The 23,418-nt window shown below is 31.8% G+C and overlaps 1 protein-coding gene across 1 annotated transcript in view; it reads right to left on the bottom strand.

Moving 5' to 3' along the window:
• Nucleotides 1–23,418, bottom strand: part of LOC139526351 (uncharacterized) — a 75,839-nt gene that overhangs the window by 12,525 nt on the left and 39,896 nt on the right. The window contains exon 3 of the mRNA XM_071321486.1: nt 11,015–11,113. Within this exon, the coding sequence (XP_071177587.1) occupies nt 11,015–11,113 (99 nt within the window). The remainder of the gene's footprint in view (nt 1–11,014; nt 11,114–23,418) is intronic.

The raw sequence follows: 23,418 nt of genomic DNA, 5'->3' as shown, positions 1-23,418 counted from the left end.
GTGATATCAGTTCCATTTTCAAATTAGGGAATCTACCATGTATCCGTTATCTGTAATAAAACAAAAAAGGTTAACAAAAAATATGATGTATGTGTACGTTTATAACATAATAAAGCACCGGCCTCATTTGGGAAGGTGCAAATGATTTATCTTTGAACAAAAAACCTCAATCGTTTACACAGCTGATAATCATTTAGTATTTAAAGGAACAGTTATCTGAATATTGGCACCTTTACAATTTCTAAACGATGATTTGTCATGGTATTCATCAATGTGTTCGTCTCAATTTATCTTAAATAGATCCACTATTATAAAATAGGTTCAGATATACATTCTTCTAGCGAAGAGGTATGATTGCTTTGTATCACTTTAGTAATCCTCAACCATTCGAATTAGAGATAAAGGACTTTCTATAAAAAGAAAAGAAATCATAGGAGTACATGTATTTTTTACATATGTTAGCAATAGATTGCCACGAACACTTATCATAAAATATTCGAGTGTATTTCAAGCCTCTACTTATCGGTTGATGTTATCGTTTAGACAAAATAGATTTTGACCATTTGTTATGTTCAAAACTTAAAATGAATTGATACTTAGCAAATTACTTACATAATAAAAAAGGGAAGATAAAAATATCTTTTTTTTTCTTTTGGCATTTTCGTGAGTTAATAAGCGTTCCACACAAACCGATTCAATCAGTGAAAGAGGAGAACGTTGATTGCGTGCCATACCTTTTCTTAACAGCTCTATATGGTTGAACGTCTGAACGCAGAAACAAAAATTATGTTGATATTTGATTATTCACTTAAAGTCAAACATTTATATTACACATTTGTCATTGCATGTTAATTAACCAATCAGTTATAGTTTAAGAACACCAGTATATATGGGAAATTCGATAAATAACTTGATCTTTGAATGTCATTTGGTTGCTGTCAGATTGCTATTCCATTTGCATATCCCGCGTCTAGATTTATTTATTAATGAAATATAGTTATGTGTGCACGGTTACGCACTGTATTTTTAACATTCAACGAACTGCATCCAGTAAATAAACTTTGCAATAAATGTTGAACTTTATCTATGAAAGTCTGTAATTTAAATAGCGAACTGTTCCCTTTAAATGAAAGACACAATTGTTTACATATCTTATATTCGACAGGGAATCAAAAAGTATTAATTGAGAGTAAAAATGTAACTAATCCTACATAATAAAATGGAGATTGGAAATGGAGAATTTCTTTTAATATGTTTATTTAGAAAACATAAAAAAAAACAAAAAAAAAAAACGGTTGGCCACGATATATCTTTAAATTGATGTATACCTTGATATACAAGCTTTTGCAATACTCAAATTTTGTAATTTCTGTAGACAGTTGTTATCAAAGGTACCAGGATTGTAATGTTATACGACAGCCGCTATTGTACGTCTGCATAAGACTTATTAGTGACGTTCAGTTCAAAACAAGCACAACGTTGAAAAGCATTGAGGACCCAAAATTACAAAAAGTTGTGCTAAATAATCATTGTCATTACAAGGATAAGTCAAGGTCAAAAACAAGAGTGGCGAACATCTTAATCTTTGAAATGCAACAAGATACTCCAAAAGCTTCTTTACAACAATAATTTATCATATTAATACCAAAAAGGTATTTATTTATACAATTTTAATTATTTGAAGATAATTCTACAATAAAAACACGTCATTTAGACTAAAAACTGTAATGCAAAAAAAAAATAAAAATAAAAGGGAACAGTTCGCTATTTCAATTACAAAAAAGCACAAAAAAAAATAGAAATTAAATAAATAAATAAGTAAACTTATTATTTTATAAAATTACTTTAAATTTTATTGTAACTCACACGTTTCGGCAACCAAGACTATCTATATCATGAATATATTGTATTATCTTTTCTACATTCAGGTACATCTATATTTGCACGATTACCTTCACATACTATAACATTAAGCAGTTAAAAGACATTAACAAATGAATAAAGACCATGTGTACATTGCCAAAAAAAATAAAAAAATAATAAACTACTGATCAATATTGCTTCTATTAAATTGAACGGGTGACTGCATACTTATTTACAAAAGCCAATACACAGTAAATTGTAAATGTTCATCAATGTACTGATTGATTTAAACGACTAGAGTCATTTGTCAGAAAAGGTAAGAAATTATTGCATTAACGCTAATATATTTCGTAATGTTTCAAAAGATTTAAATTAAGGAACTGAAACAACTATGTAATGCTTCGACTTTTGACTTGTTAAGGAGGCTCGAGGGTATAAAAATTTCAGAAAAAAATAAACATTTATTTTTCATTACAAATTTTATGTACTTGTTTAAGGTAGCACAATACAAAGATTTTAGAACTCCAACTCCCAAGTTTTAAAATGCTGTAACTTTCTTAATAATGCTTGAAAATTTATAAAAGAGGTAGTTTTGGATAGCTAACAGATTACTCTTTCAAATTAATGCAATGTTAGTATTATGCAACAATTATGTAACCAATTATAATGTTAACTGTGTCTAAAATATTTTTCACCAAATTTCCACTTTCAAATGAAATTAGCTTCTGCATAGGTATCCCTAGAGGGTTGATTTAATTATATGTTGTTCCTATGGCCATTATCTACAAAAGGGTGTCTCAGATTTCAGATAGAATGAATAGAACAAATTTTACACCTAATTAAACATTATCTTCTTTTATGTGGTTAGGATGTTTACACTAATTAGAGATTTATGAGAGAATGGAATGCCATAGAGACAATCTGAGACACCCTTTTGAAGCCCATGATGTGTTGATTGAGATTTCGTTAAAATTTTCTTTATAGTTAAAGAGATGATAGAGCTAAATTCATTCAAGTGAACTTACCCAGATTTTGCCACTAATTACATAATAATTGATTACATAATGATTGCATAATAAAAATATTGCATTCATTTAAAAGATTAATCTTTTATCTATTTATATATACCTCTTTTATTATTTTCTATGCATTTATAAGAAAGTTACAGCATTTAAAAGGTTAGTGATTGGAAGTAAAAAAATCTTTGTATTGTGCTACCTTAAGTAGTTGTTACTAAATCATATGGTACAAAAATAATTTTTAAAAAATCAATTCGTGTTGGCCCGATATGAATTTTAAAATGTAGATATCATTGAAATTGATTCAAAATTATCTCCCTTTTGTACAAACATGCCATTTTTGGCATTAGAATTGAAATATCTTTTTTTCCTTAAAAGCTTCGCTTTAGTAAAAGTAAATGATCGGCCAGGTGTTGTTTGGTTTCCTTTCTCGATAGTTTTACAAAAGTGATTGTGTATGCCATTTATAGCTTGAGGTTCGGTGTACTTTTACGAATTGAGACTTAGATGGAGGTTATCTCATTGGCACTCATACTACATCGTCACAATTTGGGGTGTTTGACTATCATATAGACACAAAATTAAGTAGTACTTACATTGTTAACAGCATTTACTGTTGATTTAAAGGCTACAAGTGCCACCATTGATTCAATGTTTGAATTTTTCACAACCTTGAATAACGCAGTTTCACCATCCTATGAAAATTGAAATAAATGAACGCATAAAATATATATATATATAAAGGGACAGATAGCATATGTCAATGTCGTGAAATCATGTTTATCTGCAGTTAGGACAAGAATTTTAACGTCGTCGTTGGACCGGATCTGGGTGTGTTTTGTTAGACTGCCGCAGACCTATTGGCAATATACCATATTTAAGAAAAGATGTGGTTTGATTGCCAATGAGACGACTCTTCAAACGAACGTCTTTTCTAGACAGGATCAGTGGACATGTCTGCTTTGGATCAGTCCTGAGGGCATGACTGCCATTACCATTTTTAACAGGTCTGCCTCTGCTACTGACCAGATCTGAGGTCAGATCTGCTTATGACAGACTATTGGTTTTTTTTTCATATTAGACCTGAACTGTTTTTGTGTAAACCATAATCGTATTGTTCTTTTTATCCAATATTACAAACTACAAGAAATGGAGTTGAAAACTTAGTTTCATAATAGTTTCAAAATTTATAAACGGACAATTTTAGTAAAGTTTGTTAAATCATGTCAGTACCGAAGCATTGACTACTGAGCTGATGATTCCCTCGGGGACTGATAGTCCACCAGTAGAGGTATCGACCAAGTGATGTAAAAACGGAGGGAAAAAAACATGTTTAGTAATGTATTGCGTCCGAAGCGCTTTTACAATCATCGTTTTATTCTGTATAGACATTAAACATAAAAAAATCGTATCTTTATTAATATCAAATTATGAATATAAAATTTCACACTTGTGATCACATGCAGCTATTATGAAGAAAGGTAAAAAAAAATTAATACGAAGGCAGATATAAAGGTTACAATCACTTCCTAAATATGTAAATCTTACATATAGTTTGCATCCAAATGCACATTGTTTGCCTTGGATTTAAGTTTCTTTTATCGACAAAATGTCCAAGCGAAATGTTCGTATATATAAGATGTTGTTTATCTTAAATCCATTATATAAATTTCGAGAGATTTAACTTTACCTATTACATGTTATAACTGGACTTCCAAAAAATTGTACTCGTTGCAAAAATAAAATGGAAATATATACCACTTGTCGTTTAGCTGAGAACAAATAAATCAACGGCATCATTACTAACAGCATAATATTCCCCGGAGAGAACTTTTCATACTTTTCATTATGCAGTCCGTCATATCAGTGGTGGATGTTGCGGACAGGTAGTTCTGTACTACACATCATCCTAAACTACTGACTTGACATATCGTTTACTATTATGAGAATGAAGATCGAATGCTGATATTATAAATTGATGCGAACAAGATTTTGTGGCCATTGTGTTGTAATTTTGGTTTCATGTGTATTAAACAATTAATCCTGCCATATAGATTTATTATGCAGCTTTATAGATTAACATGATAAATTGCAAATATGGTCAGTTATCATGGTAAAGAATGTTGTTAAACAGAGCCTGAGGTATAAAAACTACTGAAATTTTGTGACGTATCCATATATTGAAAAAGTGTCATTCTAGTGGAAGATATTATGGACTTAATTGTGCAAATCGTGATACAAGCATGACATTTGATATAAAGGTTGACTAAATGATACTTATAAAAAATCCACTGCTGGCCAGACATAAAAAGATGGCCACCACACATTTTGGAACTGGCGTCATTACAAATTGGCAATAAGTCCTTAATCCTTTGAAAGGTGTGTTGTATGTAAAATCCAATGTTAGATTTGATAAAAAGCAAATGACAGTTCCTAAATTACGACTAGACAATACATTAATAAAACTTTAGGTGAGTTCCGGTTTCAAAATGCCGGCAAAAAATCCCAAAAATTTCTATTTTTATACTTTCAAGCAATTTCACAAAGGATGTAAATCCTTGAAAGATGTGTTATAGGAATAGTCCAATGTAAGTTATGATAAAACGTTAAAAACAGTTAATAAGTACGACAAAACAACACATAAATGAAGAAAGATAGTAATTTTCGGTTCCAAATTTGAGGCAAATACGTAGAAAATATTTTTATAATTTTCATCAACTTAACAAGGGATAGCACTTTTTGTTAAGTTTAAATGCTTAGTTTGGTTAGAAAGACAGGTTGTTCGTCTTATAATTGTCTAACAGTTGCCTATACAACAACCCATACAAGGAAGGCCAGAACGGTAGCATTTACCGTCACCAACACAGCTGGATTTTTGCCTCCGCATTTCAAAAGTTCCTGACACGAGGATGTAACGGCAGTCCAAGAAGTCCATTTCGATTTCCAGCTGTCATTGATTCTTTCTTTCATCCAACCTTAGTGTTCAGGACTTGGTACATGTACCTGTCGAATACACGAATTAGGCTGAGCCCCAACAACTCCCCCTTGATTTACTTCTCTTTTGATGTGCTCTGAAACAGAACTTCTTGTAGGCGGAATTGCATCAAAATGCCGCTGCCTCATGGCAATCAATTCACATCGTGCCTCGCTTCATACTTCTAGACAAAAAAAAACATTCTTTACATCTGGAAAACCTTCCATTGTTAGCCAAGCTGACCTCTTCCCTTTCCCACGTCAATTCGACAAAGTGTCATATCCACTGAATACATGGACGAAAGGAAGAGCAGCTACACAAGGACCAAACGCATTTGATATGTCACATACAGGAAGCTTTTAAAAGTCTTTATTCCTTCTATAACCTATCCACAATGTGTTCTACCTAGTTTTGCGATTAATGATACTATTACATCTGTGTCAGTACTACCTAAAGTTACATTTTACAACACTTCTAATAATCATGCCGAACATGGACAAACATTCGTGTATCTGCTTCTTCATGATCACAAGGGGTAGATAGGAAGTATCTTTATCAAAATTACAAATAATATTTTCACCATGAGGAACATACACATTTTTAAAAGTCCCTTAAGAAGCAATTTTGTCAGCAAGAAACTTGAAAACTTTCGTTCCGTTGTCATCTTCACAGAGAAAACTACTCCAAACCCTTGGTGTTTACCAGAACCAACACATTTCCTTCTGGCACAAAAACCGTGCCTTTGTCTTGTCACAGCCTTTAAATTATTCATTCAGGAAACATCAAATACAATGTCTACTCTTGAATATTTATCGATGCAAGATTATATGTAAGGCAGTATGACATTATTTGAATAATCATCAACTATTTTTGCCAAACTTTGTCACCTGGAATTAACCAATGATGCCCAACCAACAACAAATGCGTCGGAGTTTGGATAAGCAAATCGCAGAATGTTTCAAGTAAACCCATTTGCAGCGATTTAATACCATCATTTCAAGAAACATCCTGAGATAAAGACGGAGGAGCAGTTTGGTTTTATGGATAAACTAATATTCCATGTGAAACTGTCTACTGTAACAAGAAATGAAAAGTCTAGAAAAGTTTCCCAATCGCTTTTAAGGTTCTCTAGCTTTGTTTTTGACAAAGACGTTTCCAGTTTCTTTTTGCGGCCAGAATAGGAAGTTGTTATTTTTTATTTGGTTATAAAAAGCAGGTTCTCCTTCGTAATTTATTTGCTTCAAAAGATCTTCGTATTGTTAGGACCAACATCTTGGAGTTTAATCTACATATCTTACATGTTCAACAATTTCCTAAATGGAGTATTTCTTTTACAAATCTGACGACTCTTCTAGAAATAAATTTCTAAACTCGTTCATCACTTTGCAAAGCCTTTACAGCTGTTTTAAGACATCTTTTTGTGTTTTCGTAGAGTCTTCATGAGGTCGATTATCTGTTAGAGAATGACCCAAACCACAAGATCTTTCAAATTCATCTTCTAGTATACTGACTCCCGGTCCAGCTACCATCCATTTGTCTAAATGGGATCTTCGGTTAATCCTATTACACCAACATCGCCCTTCACAATTGCATTATTCTGTTTTTGAGTCTTGATTAATTGAGTTATAAGAAAGAAATGTGCTAGTCTTACGTACATTGAAATTATCATTTTCAAATTCCTTTGCCACCTGTGGGTGATGTTCGGTAAGAGAAGTCATATCTTGGAGATGAGCATAATTTACACGATCAATACCTACAACAATACGCTATCATGCTTTATATGGAATGTTTGTAAAGTACGAAATCTCACTCATGAAATGAGCATAATACCAAAATAAGAAGAAGTTCTTATCTTATAATTGAACGCCAGAAATGAAACTGTGGTCGAGTTGACTCTATTTCCTTACACCAGTCTTTTAAATCTTTGAACGTCACAGAGTCATGACATAATTATATATTCTGAGTATAGCTTTCATAATCCGAAATTAACAGTTCAAGCAAAAGACATGCAGTTGTCTGATGCGCCTGTCTAGTCCTAGGTACATTTGAACATACATAAAAATAATCTGCCGTTCTTGTTGTTGCAATATTGGCTTCAGTAAGACAACATGTCCATCCCCTATCACGCAATATATCAACCATAGTTTTATAACAAGTCATTTCAATATGCAATCCACAAAACATGACGATAAACTTATCTTTTCCGTACAAATCAGGCCATTCCCAGTGAATTTGCTTAGGCATTTCCAAAAGTGACTGATCTGCAGTTACAATTGATGTTTCTGTGGAATTCACCACATTTTCGCCTTGTCCATTGAATACCTGAAAATTGCCTGGTAGTGCATACAAATCGCACTTGATGTCTATAAATAGCTGGCACATGCGCAAAAGTGTTAAACACATGTGTATCATAACCTTGAAAAATGTTATTAAACCAATTCATAATATCATTAAAAATCCAAAAACACTAAATATATAGTAAATAGTTTAAATGTTTTTGAAAGAATTTTGTAACATTTTCGCGCATGCACAAATACTGGTTATGTCAAATATTCATTTTTAATAAGTATGTGATGTAGGGAAGATAGCTGCCAAACTTAATAATTGTTTTTTACTAAAAGGAGTTCAAAGAAAAGTTTTCCAGAAAAATCAGTATTTTTAAACTCAAGAAAACAGCCATTTTAGAAAATGGCCGTGGCCATCTTGAATTTTTTTTTTTAATGGCCAGCAGTTATTTCTTAAAAAGTATATAATAATGATGTTTTGTGGTAATTTTCATGCTTGCGTCATCATTTGCACAATTCTCTCGTTTTTGCATGCTAATATCTTCCACTATTCTGACACTCTAAATTAATGCGGACAGAATTATTATGTTCTTATATTGTTGTCATTTGTGTTGTACAATTCCGTGAGTTGTACCGATTTTAATGGTTTTCTTCGATCGCATTATCCACAAATTGAAGTGCCAAACGTAATAAAACAACTTTTGTCCAAATCATGTACATCAATTAAGCCGTTATTTTTTCTTGTTTGGATTGTTTTACAATCATGACATTTCGGGGCCGTTTATAGCTGACTATGCGGTATGGACTTTGCTCATTGTTGAAGGCCATACGGTGATATATAGTTGTTTATTTCTGTGTCACGTTGGTATCTTGTGGAGAGTTGTATCAATGACAACCATACCAAATCTTCTTTTCCATATTACACGGAGAGATCCCTGTATAGGTTAGAATACAAAAAAAAAAATACAGCATTTAATTTAGAGAATACATTTTGTTGTACATCGACTGTATGCAAACTCATTATGTACAACTTTAGACATGATTTAATCTATTTAATTATCAAAACACATAAACTGGTCCACTATTTACCATGCTATTTCACATAAAAAAAATAGTTTTGTTCAGAATTCCCCTAGTGAAGATGAAGTTTTCATTTCTTATCATAATTCTCGACAAAAACAAGTGTTTGGACTTCCTTTTTTAATTGTTGGAATTAAATGAGTTATTCTACTATCAAAGAAAATCTTTATTTTTTTTTAATAAAAAATGTCTTTAAGTCACACGTGTTTACCAATAATATGGTTATTTTGCAATTTCTTTCAATCGAAACAATTTGTAAACATATGCTTATTTTTTCCGATGATTTAATTTTCATCTCTCATTTTTTTGTTTTTTCGACAGAAAACTCTTCGAATATAAGAACCTACGAACATGTTACTTTTTTCTTAAACCAGAAAAATTGGTACCCACGAGGAAAAAAAGTATTTTCACGGAACATTGCATAACAAGATGACATGCTTTCACTTTTAGTTGAGGCAGACAATCTTTTGCAGTCATGTTGTTCCAATAGTGCAGCCATTTCTATTATCCGAGGTATGCTGGCTGTTAAGATTCACATACTAAAGTGCAAATATGGTCAGTTTTGGTTGATGTAGTTGAATAATTTTGAAATATTTGAGCCAGTCTCAGTTGTGAAAACTGCCGTATTTTGGTGATGATTCAGTTATTTGAACAAACTAGAGGCTCCAAGTAGCCTGTGTTGCACAACTGATAATTGTATTTACCATTGATGCATGAAATAATGAAACCGTTATACTTTTGCTTTAGTATTAGTGAAACAAATATAGAAGTCCCTAAGTTCTTTATTTTGCCATATCTGCCATGATAGTTGGCAAGCAGTGCCATCGATCAGATTTAAAAAAAAGAAACTCTTGTTGCCAAGCTCGATTGAGTTTGTCTCATATGTTTCAAGTGCAGACTTTTATAAACGATTACAAACATTCACAGAAAATTGTTCAATCTGACCTAAAAGGACAATAACTCATAATGGGATCAATTGGCCATTCACTTATTTTTAGACCTTACTTAAGCGATCATGTCAGGGAAGATGTTTGTAAAAGATTATAAAAATTTACCAATTTTTATAACAATTTATATTTCTTTATGGTAATATTCAAGATGATAACACAAAACTGCAAAATGTCCTTAACTAACATATTCCGGGGCAGCAACCCAACAAAGGTTGTCTAATTCATCTAAAAATGTCAGGGCAGATATATCATTACCTGATCCCTCTTGTCTTATATTTTTAAGTTTCAAAGATTTAGCCAAAATCGTAATGTTACCCCTCTGTTCTATTTTTTTCCATGTCGGACATCTTCGTTAGCAGGCGGGATCCTCTGGCACATTTTTAAACAAGATACCCATGTGATCATTATGGTTTAGTTTGGTTGTTTTTGGTATAGTTGTTGCAGAGGAGATTTTTGTTGTAAAAAGTTTACGGACGACGGACGTCAAGTGATGAGAAATGCTCACTTGGCCAGTCGGGTCAGGTACAAAGGTATACTAAATGGACATGTGTGCACTGTTGCTTGGTTACAATGAAGTATAATTGGGCTGACCATAACCATAAAACATATCAGTAATTTAACACTTAAAGTGCTTTCAATTATCATGATTATTTTATACGATCAGATTCCCTTTCCTTATTGGCATTGTTTATCGATTTCACTTTTGTCAAATACATGTATTTGGTCTGTATTGTTTGTATGGACCAAGTTACAGTTGTGTTTGGGAAATTGAAGATTGACTTGTGCTGTTCACACATGATTTTTAAATTTATTCTTATTTCATTTCTTGTTTTGAATTTCTACCATATCTCTCTGTTCCATCTCGACTCCATAATGTGCTGCTGTGACGATAACATCCGACAATCCTTCAGCACTAGGATAATGCAGACATGTACATCCATTCTAAAATCAAAATAAGTACAAATCATAACATGATTACAATTGATTCAATAAATGTCTATTGTCTCCACTCAAAGAATTTAATGATATATAACTTGTCTTAATATGTAACTACTGAACAAATATCAACATAACGTCTAGTATTTTGGACAAAAATGATTTTTAATACGACCTCATTTAATAAAACATAAGGTATAGCCCTGGAAGTTTTATACCTTATCCACTTAGTCTAAGTCACATCCTCCTTTAATCCGTTCAATTGACTCTTTGCATTTTTTCTCTTTTACTAGTGATATCGGTTCCATTTTCAAATTAAGGCATATACCATGTATCCGAAATCAGTTATAAATCCAAAAGGTAAAAAAAATGATGATACATTTGTACATTAAAAACATAGTAAAGCATCAACTTCAATTGAAAAGGGGAAAATGATTTAAAAATCTACATTTTTATTATAACGTATAGTGGCACCATCTTTAACAACAACATCTCAATCGCTTACACAGCTGATAATCATTTAGTTTTTAAGGAAATAGTTCTCCAAATACAGGCACCTTTACTAATTTATAAACGATAATTTGTTATGGTATTAATCAATGTGTTCATCGCAATGTATCTCGAATTGGTTCATAATGCTAATATAAGCTCAATCATGAACATACATACTTCTAGCGAAGAGGTATCACTGTTATGTACATGTATAGCTTTAGTAATGCGCTACCATTCGAACAAGAGATATGGGACTTTTAAGATAAAAAAATAAATAATACCATAGGAACACAAGTTGTTTTACATGTTTTAGGTAAAGATAACCACGAACACTTTCCATAGAATATTCGAGTGTTTTGCAAGCCTTTTTATCGACTGATTTTATTATTTACATGTAGACAAGATAGGAAATTTATACCATGTTCCGTGTTTACAACATGTTCAAACACAACACAAAGATATTAAGAAAATTACGCCAGATAATAAAAATGAAAGCAAACATATCTTCTCTTGGCAATACCTTGAGTTAATAAGCGTTCTAAACAAACCGATCCAATCAGTGAAAGAGGAGATCTTTGATTGCGTGCCAAAGTGTTTCTCATCAGCTCTATATGGTGGCATGTCTGAACGCAGAAAAAATAAATATTACTTGTCGATATGTGATTGTTCACTTCAAATCAATAGATATAGGAAGATGTGCTATGAGTGCCAATGAGACAACTCTCCATCCAAATAACAAGTTTATAAAATTAAACCTTTATAGACCAATGTACGGTCTTCAACGTGGAGCCTTAAATTACATCGAACACCAAGCTATAAAGGTCCCAAAAATAACTAGTGTAAAAACATTTAAACGGGAAAATTAACGGTCTAATCTATATAAAGAAAACGAGAAACGAGAAACACGTATCAATTACATAAACAAACAACAACTACTGTACATCAGATTCCTCACTAAGGACAGGTGCAAACATTTGCAGCGAGATTAAACGTTTTAATGGTACCAAACCTTCTCCCTTTTTCTGAAACAATACTATAACATCACAACATAGAAAAACACACGATAAAATATAAATTGGAAGGTTTAACTCAATCAAAAACGTAAATTAACACACTTTAAACGAAACAAGAATTTATATTACACATTTGTCATTGTATGTGTATTAACAAATCTATAATAGTTTAAATACACTTGTATGTTTGGGAAATTCGACGAATAACTTGATATTTGAAAGTCTTTGGTTTGCTGTTAGATTGCTATCTCATTGCCATTTACCATACCACTCGTCTAGTTTTATTTATTGGTGAATTAATTTATGTTTGCATGAATTACGGTTACGCACATTATTTCTATTATTCAACGAACTATCTACAGTAAATAAATTATGAAAGAAATAGTGAATTTTGTCTAATAAATCTTAAATTTGAAAAGCAAATAGTTCGCTTTGAATGAATATATACATTTTACTAATTCTACATCATCTCTTTTAATACATGTATGTTTATTTAGAAGAAAAATATTTATCCACGATGTATCTTTAATTTGATGTAAACATTGCTATACAAGTTTTTGCAAAACTCAAATTTTGTAATTTCTGTAGACAGTTGGTATCAGAGGTAACAGGATTATTATCTAATACGCCAGTCGTGCTTTATGTCTGCATAAGACTCATTAGTGACGCTCAGATCAAACGTTGAAGAGCATGGAGGACCCAAAATTCCAAAAAGATGTGCCAAAGACGGCTAAGGCAAAGTTTGTAACAGAAAATATATAAAAATGACCATATAATTGTTGATTTTGGTCTATCTTCCTTTATGTCGTATAACTGTTTGGTCATACTAGTTTACTATCTAACGTTGAAAAATCCAATTTTCAATTAACCCTTTTATTTCTAAAGTGTTTGTATCAAATTCTATGTGATATCTCACATTTGTTTGACCGAGAAAAACAATTTGAAAAAAACAAGACTGTATAAATTGTTGTTTTGCAAACATAAGATTTTATCCGTATTGTAAACAGAAGTTAATTAAAAAAAAGAGTTAATTTTTTTTTTTTTTTTAAAGTTAGGCAGGTCTTTAAATATTGAATACAACACGAAAGCAGCAGCCCTATGAAAGTTGTACTGAAAAAAATGAATCTTAAATTTCAATGTAATTCACACGTTTCGGCATGTTATCTTTTCTACATTCAGGTACATCTATATTTGCACGATTACCTTCACATACTATAACATTAATCAGTTAAAGGACATTAACACATTTATAAAGACCATGTGTACCTTGCCAAATATTAATAAACTACTGATCAATATTGCTTCTATTAAATTGAACGGGTGACTACATACGTATTACCAAAAAATCTTTAACAATGCAAGCTAAGTTGTAAATGTTCTTGACCACAATGAATGATTCAAACGACTAGAGTCATTTGTCAAAACAGGTAATACATGATAGCATTTACATTTATATATTTTGTAGTGTTTCTAAAAGTTTAAATTGAAAATTTTAATTAAAAGATAGTGGATACAGATAAACTGAAAATGTATACAAATGTGAATCTACCCTTTACGAATATCCAAGTTCTTTAACAGTGGCATTCCCAAGATATATTTAACTGTTTCAAAGACCTTTTTCACGATTGTTTGACAAGATGCAATGCCTCTAGTAGATGTTTCAATAACAATGCACGTGGTTATTCAGAAATATTTAAGAACAATGCCAGAAAAGGGAAAACTAGATCATGTTCAAATACTGTGGATTCATTAATATTCGTTGGAATTTTGTTTGATGTATTCCATTGGTACAGTAGAACCACGAATTTAAATGTTCAACATTATATAAATTTCTGAAAGAATGAATGCTAACTTTGCCAAAACAACGAAAATATGCTAGTGTTTCTCAAACCACAAAAATGGTTCCCACGAAAATAAATGAATCCACAGTCGTAATCTTTGGTCATCAGTGAACCGAATATACTTCATTTTCTCCTTTTCATACGACATCACTTCAAACAAAGAACAATATATCGTTTATCGTGAACATAACCGGGATGCGGAGTTCAAGGAGAAATATCAAGTGTTTTCAAGTAAAAAAGGTATCAGTATTTCTTCGTTCAAAACAGCCACATTAACAATTCAACGTAAAACTCTCTTAGGTTCAGAATGTTGTCTTTTTCAGTGACTTGCTGTCATTTCTTCAAAAGCCGTAAAGTGTTCATTACATTCGCTTAAAACTTTATTCTTTACCCCTTTTTAAACTTAACGTTCTGTTCAATTTATGTTTGTAAACTCCTGTTACAAACCAAAACAAACCTTCAACCATCATTTCGAATACACACACATGTGGAGCAGGATCTACTTACCCTTCCGGAGAAACTGATATCATCCCCCAGTTTTTAGTGGGGTTCGTGGTACTTAGTCCTTAGTTTTTAATGTGGTGTATTCTGTACAATTATGTGTCTGTTTGTTTTTAGCAATGTCTTTGTCAGTTTATTTTCAATCGATGAGTTTGACTGGTATTTTATGTCACACAGACTTTTCGAACAAGGTACAACTAGAAAAGATGAAAAAGAAAAAGAAAGAAAAAAACTTTCCTTTGTCAATAAATGCCTAGAAGACCTTTGCCAACAAAAGCCCCAAAGTCGTCAATTTGGGCACTGTCCTTCGTCATAAATTAGGTTAATCAAAACCACCTCCCTCTTTTAAAGATCATTCTGTTCCCATCAAGTCTTAACCACTTGCTTGCACCTGTGATAGTTACAAAATCATATATAAAGCAGTTCAACCCGTTATTATCGGTGACCTCAACATTGTCAATAACACTTCCCGGCGAAATGTATTATCCAACAATCCGAAAAATCGTGAGCAGAAATCCATCAATTGTAAATACACCTCAAAATACTGATTGATTCAGTCTATGGTTTTGACAGGCGATGGACTAAAAGCGATAAAGAAGACAAGGGTACTCTTTCCGAATAGATTAAGACTGTGCAGTCGTCGATACAAATCGAATAAAGAAGCTGAATGTGTTTATCAATACCCATGCTATGCCAAGATCCAAATGATAAAAACACTTACCATAACGGTGTATTGCTTGGTTGCCCAAGTGCTTCGAGAATCTTTTTCTAAAACATCAATATCTATTTTATTAGCAATAAAAGCCGGGCTATACAGCTATTGTGACATTGCCTATGCTAGTGGTGGCGTGAATCAGATGTGGTTTCTAAAAAAATCCAAAAATCATTTACAGAACATATAATCTAAGACTTTTACCTTTCCAATAAATTATAGTGTTAAAACATGCGAAATTTCCACGTTTTTCACATTTTCGCTATACTAGTATATATGATGTTCTTCTAAATAATTAAAAATTTGGGGACTGCCGGTAAGTTCGACGAATATATCCCATCAACTAGAGCTAAAAAAAAACAGAAACTTATATGTCTGCATCATATCGTGACTTACAGTTAAAAATTGACAATGCGGGTCGACTGAAAACAAAACTTTACGATAAAAAAAGATGATTTTTTTATCGTAAAGTTTTGTTTTCAGTCGACCCTCATTGTCAATTTTTAACTGTAAGTTATGTGATTTTTTTTTGATTTTTTTTTTTACATGATCAATTTGACGGGTACCACATAATGAGAAGTATCTGTTTGACATTTTTGTTAGACAATGATGTTTCCTCGTCCCTTTTTAATAATATTGCGTATATTTCTTCATGTCTTTCATTCCGGTTTATGGTGTGATGTTTTCAATTAATGCAATTTAGGTTGAAAAGTATTTGATCAGTGATTTCATTGTAGCCTATTTTTTAAATTATTTTTCCAACTATGTTTCAGATAATGTTTCATTGATCACTTCTGATATCTGATTTGTGTAGTAAAGATGACAAAATTGAACAGAACGCTTCCAGAAGTTTTCAACACAATTGATAAAGTGGATACTATCAGCATTGATCGGCCAAGTAATCCTTAATATACAATATGTATAGAAAATATCCTTCAAAATTAATAAATACATGATGATGAGAAATAAAACAAGTTGTAAATTATAACAAAATATAGTTAATAAGACATACACATACAAGTGTACAAGTGATCATAATAAGGCACAACTGATGTAGAAATCTTTTTATGTTGTACTCGTTTTATTGTCGAGTCTGTGACGTTTGTCGCAGAAAGCTCGATATAGGGGTTATAATCCAGCGGTGGCGGCGGTTGCGGCCACGATGTTAGCTGCGGCGGTACCAACTTACTTAATGAAAGCTTTATATTGTTGAACGTGGAAGAAATGTATACTTCATACGTTGTATATAGATGTCTCATGTTACAAAGTTCCCCCTGGCACATAGTCATTGTCCTTGACCTCATTTTTATAGTTCAGGGACTACTTGAAATAAGTTTTGTAATGTTAACTTCTCTCTTATCATGCTTAATAGGATAACTTTAATTAATATGTGCATGCCTCTCAAGGTCTTTATGCCCGTCCGACAGTATGCACATGACCTGGACCTCATTTCATGGATCAGTGAACAATGTTAAGTTTTGGTTGCAAAGTCCATATTTCAGATAGTAAATACAGCAGTTCAAGTGTATTTGGTGTATGGGAGGATTGTGAGGTATAAGTTTGTAAACTAAAATGTGTAATCTGACCTTTACATCGGTTTCTTAGCTCAATGGTTATAGTTTGTTATTTGTGTTTTGTTCTGTTTTTCTTTATTGTCTGCAATAGTTCTAAACTATTTGGTTTATGGAATATAGGTCCACCTGTCCATGAGTCAGCTGTCATCTGATCTTGACCTTTTTTCACAGTTCAATTGTCAAAGTTAAGTTTTTGAGTTCTGTTATTCTTTTAATACTATAGGCAAAAGGTCGACTATATCTGATGAACAGAAATATTCTATGATGTACATGTCAGTTGTGCATGTTTTATTTGACTTTGACCTCATTTTTACGGCTCATTGCTCAGTATATTTTGTTATTTTTCTTTGTCTTTTTTTCTCAAACTTTAAGTAAGCGTTCAACTATATGTTTTGTATGGAAGAATGATAATCTGTACGTGTCTGCCGTGCATGGTTCTTCTGACCTTGGACCCATTTTAATGAATGGTTATAAGGTGTTCATGTATTTTTTCGTTTGCTTTATAAGACCTTGAATTTATTTTCTTGAATCATTTTGAGTGATAGCTGTAAGAAAGCTTTATATTTAGGACTATCAAAAAAACATATAAAGAAGATGATGTGTTATGATTGCCAATGAGACAAATATACACAAAAGACCAAAATGACACAGAAATTAACAACTATAGGTCACCGTACACAAAGAACAAAGCCCATACCGCAAAGTCAGCTATCAAAAGTCCCGAAATGACAATGCAAAATACTTCAAACGAGAAAAACTAACGGCCTTATTTATTTTAAACAAAAATAACGAAAAACGAATATTAACCAATAAACAAACTACAACTACAGTCGCCGTCACGTAAAATTGGCACCATGTTTTTTTTTGTCAAAATTTACTTAAATATCCACCGCGTTTACTAAAGATCATGTTTTTCATTTAGCGGAAGTAAAATCCTGTCCAAATATTCACTACTGTCCTACCTTTTATTGTGTTTGCACTGTATAATCCTGACACAATTGCATTATTCTGTTTTTGTGTTTTGATTAATTGTGTTATAAGAAAGAAATTTGCTGGTCTTACGTACATTGAAATTATCATTTTCAAATTTCTTTGCCACCTGTGGGTGATGTTCGGGAAGAGAAGTCATATCTTGGAGATGGGTCTGTAACGATCGAGCATAATTTACTCGATCAAGACCTACAACAATACGCTATCATGTTTTATATTGTAAGTTGATCGAGGGGAGGTCAACACCGACACAGACGGACGGACATAGCCATCTATGGCACGACAATATATCCTGTGGTAAATTCCCATAGAGTTTAATTTCTTCATCTCTAGACAAACAAAATAGGCATAATTAATTGTATTACCCTACACCCCAAGACATCAGTACTTGTCTTAATTACATCTGACAGTTCAACCTTTACTGCAGATAATAAAACTAGCCATTTGTCAAATTAGCCTTGCGTCATTAATTTTCTCTGTACACAAATAAACAGTTATAAAACCAAATTTACTAAAGGTCAATATTTACAAAACATTAAAATATTACAGTATGGAATTTTTGTAAAGTACGAAATCTCACTCTTGAAATGAGCATAATACTCATGAAATGAGCATAATACCAAAATAAGAAGAAGTTCTTATCTTATAATTGAACGCCAGGAATGAAACTGTGGTCGAGTTGACTCTATTTCCTTACACCAGTCTTTTAAATCTTTGAACGTCACAGAGTCATGACATAATTATATATTCTGAGTTTAGCTTTCATAATCCGAAACTAACAGTTCAAGCAAAATACATGCAGTTGTCTGATGCGCCTGTTTAGTCCTAGGTACATACATAAAAAGAATCTGCCGTTCTTGGTGTTGCATTATTGGCTTCAGTAAGACAAAATGTCCATCCCCTATCACGCAATATATAACCCATTGTTTTATAACAAGTCATTTCAATATGCAATCCACCAAACATGACGATAAACTTATCTTTTCCGTACAAATCAGGCCATTCCCAGTGAATTTGCTTAGGCATTTCCAAAAGTGACTGATCTGCAGTTACAATTGATGTTTCTGTGGAATGTATGTGATGTAAGGAAGATAGCTGTCAAACCTAATAATTGTTTTTTACTAAAAGGAGTTCAAAGAAATTTTTTCCAGAAAAATCAGTATTTTTAAACTCATGAAAACAGCCATTTTAGAAAATGGCAGTGGCCATCTTGAAATATTTTTTTTTAATGGACAGCAGTTATTTCTTAAAAAGTATATAATAATGATGCTTTGTGGTAATTTTCATGCTTTTATCATCATTTGCACAATTCGCTCGTTTTTGCATGCTAATATCTTCCACTTTAAACGCGTTATCTGAAGTCAAGTATGACACATTGTTTTTCTTAGATAGTGGATTATCGCAACAATGACAACTTTTTCAATACAATTTACCGCATGTGTATCAGTACACGCAAGTCACAATTTAAAAAAAAACTTTAATCATTACAGCTCCAGTTTAAAAAAAAAAACATATTTTTTTGTTTAAATACAACGAAACATAGGATGATGTATTTGCCTTAAATATTAAAACGCCTAAATGCTTCATGATTTTGACAAGAATGTTTTGTTTTAATTTCAGAGGATTCGTATAATGGAAAAGTAAAGATATCAGGTTTTTATAATTTATTAGATCTCTCAAATTTCACAATGAAGCTTTTTGAATCTGCAGTGTGGTTTGTTACTGTAAGTGTGCAAGTTTTAATCGCATCATCTAAAATAAGCAGGAGATAAAATATGGACATGCATTTATATATAACTTGACAACGCCATGTCAAATACAAACGCAAGTGAAATACTACCAATGCCACAAAATACTGCATAAATACACTAGACGATAAACATTACCAACCCAATCAAAAACTGTTGAAAATTTTGAGGTGCCGGTAAATAGACAGTATTTCCTTTTATTCCGGCATGAGCTTTGCCCATAGTTTTAACAAGTGGAGGGGCAAGTATCATTAAATGATGATATCATAACTGCAGACAATATTAATGTTAGGACAATTATCACTCATTTGTGATCACCTATATTTTTTTCTCAGGACAATATAGATTTGCTCCTTATGGCTTGTATTATATTTCAAAAAGTCTCTGTTGCCAACACATCATATATGGAGGACATCACAATATGAAAATAATAAGATATGGACAATAATATCAACACAACATGTTTTCCCCACCATATACAGGCAGTGCTGAATTGTTCGCTCATAGAAATATTAATTTATTACAATCATGTAGCAGAATATTTTGGTGTACATTTTCATATACATCCAACATCCTTTTAGTTAAATAATATAAGCCACGATTGGAGACATAATTTTACTGTATCATTTTACAACATTCTAACTCAGTAAGTAAATATGCACTCGTTAAAAAAATATTCTATGAGGAATCTGTTAAGATCATTCGAATAATATAATTTTAAACACAAAAATACTTTATTTCAAATTGGCTATTTGGAAAATACGTAATAAATGCAAATTCGAAGAAAAAAAACTGAGTATGCAGTCTATACGGGTACATTGTATTGTCGAAATTGCATATGACAAACGAATTAAAACTACTCTTGCTACTCTCTGTAATGGCCCTGTTTTTTCTATAATGGCCCTGTTTTTTCTGTAATGGCCCTGTATTAATGCCCAGTTAGTCTGTATTAAGCCCTGTTTGGGTTTTTGATAAAGTTTATACAACTAAGTTGTAAAGAGTATAATACCTTTTTGCATTTTATTTAATTTAGTAACCAGCAACCAACATTTAAGAACCATATAAAGGGATCACTGTTCATCCTGTTTTTTAACACATATCTCTTTCAACTTAATATCTTGGATATTTGGTATATTTAAAGCTTTATAATGGTGAAGTACAAATTATTTTGTTCAACCTAAACTGTCATTAAAAGAGTAAGACAGTACAGTACATCAAGTTAGCAGCAACACATACACTTTTGTTCAGTTGGTTAATAAATGTATTAAGAAATGGGTGTTTTTATAATGGCCATGTTATATGTCCTCGGTCAGTAATAATGGCCTCGGATGTCTGTGATAGCCCTCGGCGTTGCCACGGGCCATTACAGACTTCCTCGACCATTATTACAGACCTTGGACATATAACAGGGCCATTATAAAAACACCCATTCATTAATATGGTAATAATCCGTACGTAAGTCACAGGATCATTTCAATTTTTGTTCATTCACACTTAGTCAATAATTTCCGATTTTTACTATAAATTTTTTTTTCTCAATCAAATATATAGTTTTCACGTTTTAATCAACAGATGCATAATGTAAGTCAGTGAACCGGATATACAATAATAATTATGTGTTAAAGTATCAGGTAAAATCAATTGTATTGGCTATTTTTAGAAATATAGTTATGTAAAACTATGGGAAGTTTAAACTCATTTGAAATTTTCCCTGGTCGAGTGATGCTGTTAAAATACAGATGTCCCTAGATATGCGACCTAGGCTAATTAGGAATTTATATATCAGGAAAAATTTGAATAAAAATATTTGTTAGCGTAAAAAAAAAAAAATGAAAAAAAAAAAACTGATGAGTGCTGATTTTTAAAAATCCGTTTTAATGAACTTCGTTGCATATATGCATTGAATGTATAACATTTTGCATACATTATGCAGGTTTTCTTGTATTTAAAAAAAATAAAAATATCCAGGTAGTATCAGTAATAGTGTTGCAATAGAGACAACAAATCATATGCATAAACTTGGAAAAGGCTTTAAAAAAGTATAAACTTCTTATACAAAAACTCTCTGCAGAAAATTTTTAATTAAACGCAGTGTCTAATAACGATGTTTTTTTTTACAAGTCAGTTCATCAGTTATAATTATGCAAATGATGTAGTACAGATTAAAGATCAAAGTGCCACTTGATGTTGACAGTTTGGAATTATAGTTTCAAGCTCCTAACTTCTTAAACTAGTAAAAACAGAAATGACTGATAGGTGGTGGTTTGCTTTATGTCCAGTGTCAAACATTTCATGCATATTTTAGAGAAGAATCAATTAATTTAATTAACAGTAATAATATTGATACAATTAAACACAATAAAAAAATAGAACAAACTGAGTCAGACGTTGATAATCTAAGTAAATGATTATTGACTAGCTAACCTTTGTTTCTAGAAAAGGAAAAAATATACCTACATTGTGAGCTATTTATTTTTTGTATTCATTCTTAAACTCAATGTTGAAATGGCAAAGCATATATAGCTATACGTTTTGAATAATATTTGTATTATTGGATGATTTTTATCTTTTAACAAAAAAGTGTAGGTTTTGATTTGAACAGGAGTCAATGTTAATAACATATTAAACATGCGTCTTTTTTTTCCCGTGACTTTTTGTCCGTGACTTTTATCGGTGACTTTCTATCCTACATTCTGACCGTTATCGCGACCAGGAAAAATGACGTTATAGCTATTTATATGAGTATGTTTTGCATCAAGTTTATAGGAAACACTGATATTGCCTTAATGAACAATTAATTTTATCAAGCAAGAAAAAAAATGATTTTCAAACATATTAACAAACAATACCTGAATTGATTTTCAAGGACATTTAAACTAAGACAAGGCTCTGGCATTCCTTAAGTTAATTCTGCAAATATGTTTACTTATATTTTATGAACATATTTTAAACTACCAAGATATCGTTCATACAGGGGCTCGGGCATACATCAAGTAGTCCGCAAAATGATTATGTGTGTGTTATCAAAATATTTCAAACTACCAAAATATCCTGCACAAGACATAATTGCGTGGAAATATTTTTTTATTGTTAAGAAAATATTAAAAAAACTAACTATATTTGATTTATTAACTTACATGTATGTATGGCCTACTTCACAGCTTTTGTGTGTTACTTTATATAAATGTTGTGATCAAACGTGTCAAAAAATAACCGGTAATATACGACATTATTTTCAATAAAGTAAAATACAATATACTGCTCAATACTATAAAAAGTTTAAATAACCCCGTACTTGTCACAATACCCTAAACTGTTTTCCGCGGGGTCTTCTTGTTATTTGATACAAAACTACCATTCAATCTTAATGTTGTTATTTTAATTCATTTTAGGCAAATATTTTACGATATAAATAAGTATTAGGTAGTACAACAATCAGA

Source organism: Mytilus edulis, chromosome 6, assembly GCF_963676685.1.
Source record: "Mytilus edulis chromosome 6, xbMytEdul2.2, whole genome shotgun sequence".
Classification (NCBI taxonomy): Eukaryota; Metazoa; Mollusca; class Bivalvia; order Mytilida; family Mytilidae; genus Mytilus; species Mytilus edulis.
The sequence above is the reverse complement of the archived record's forward strand: the minus strand, read 5'-3'. Positions and strand labels throughout refer to the sequence as shown.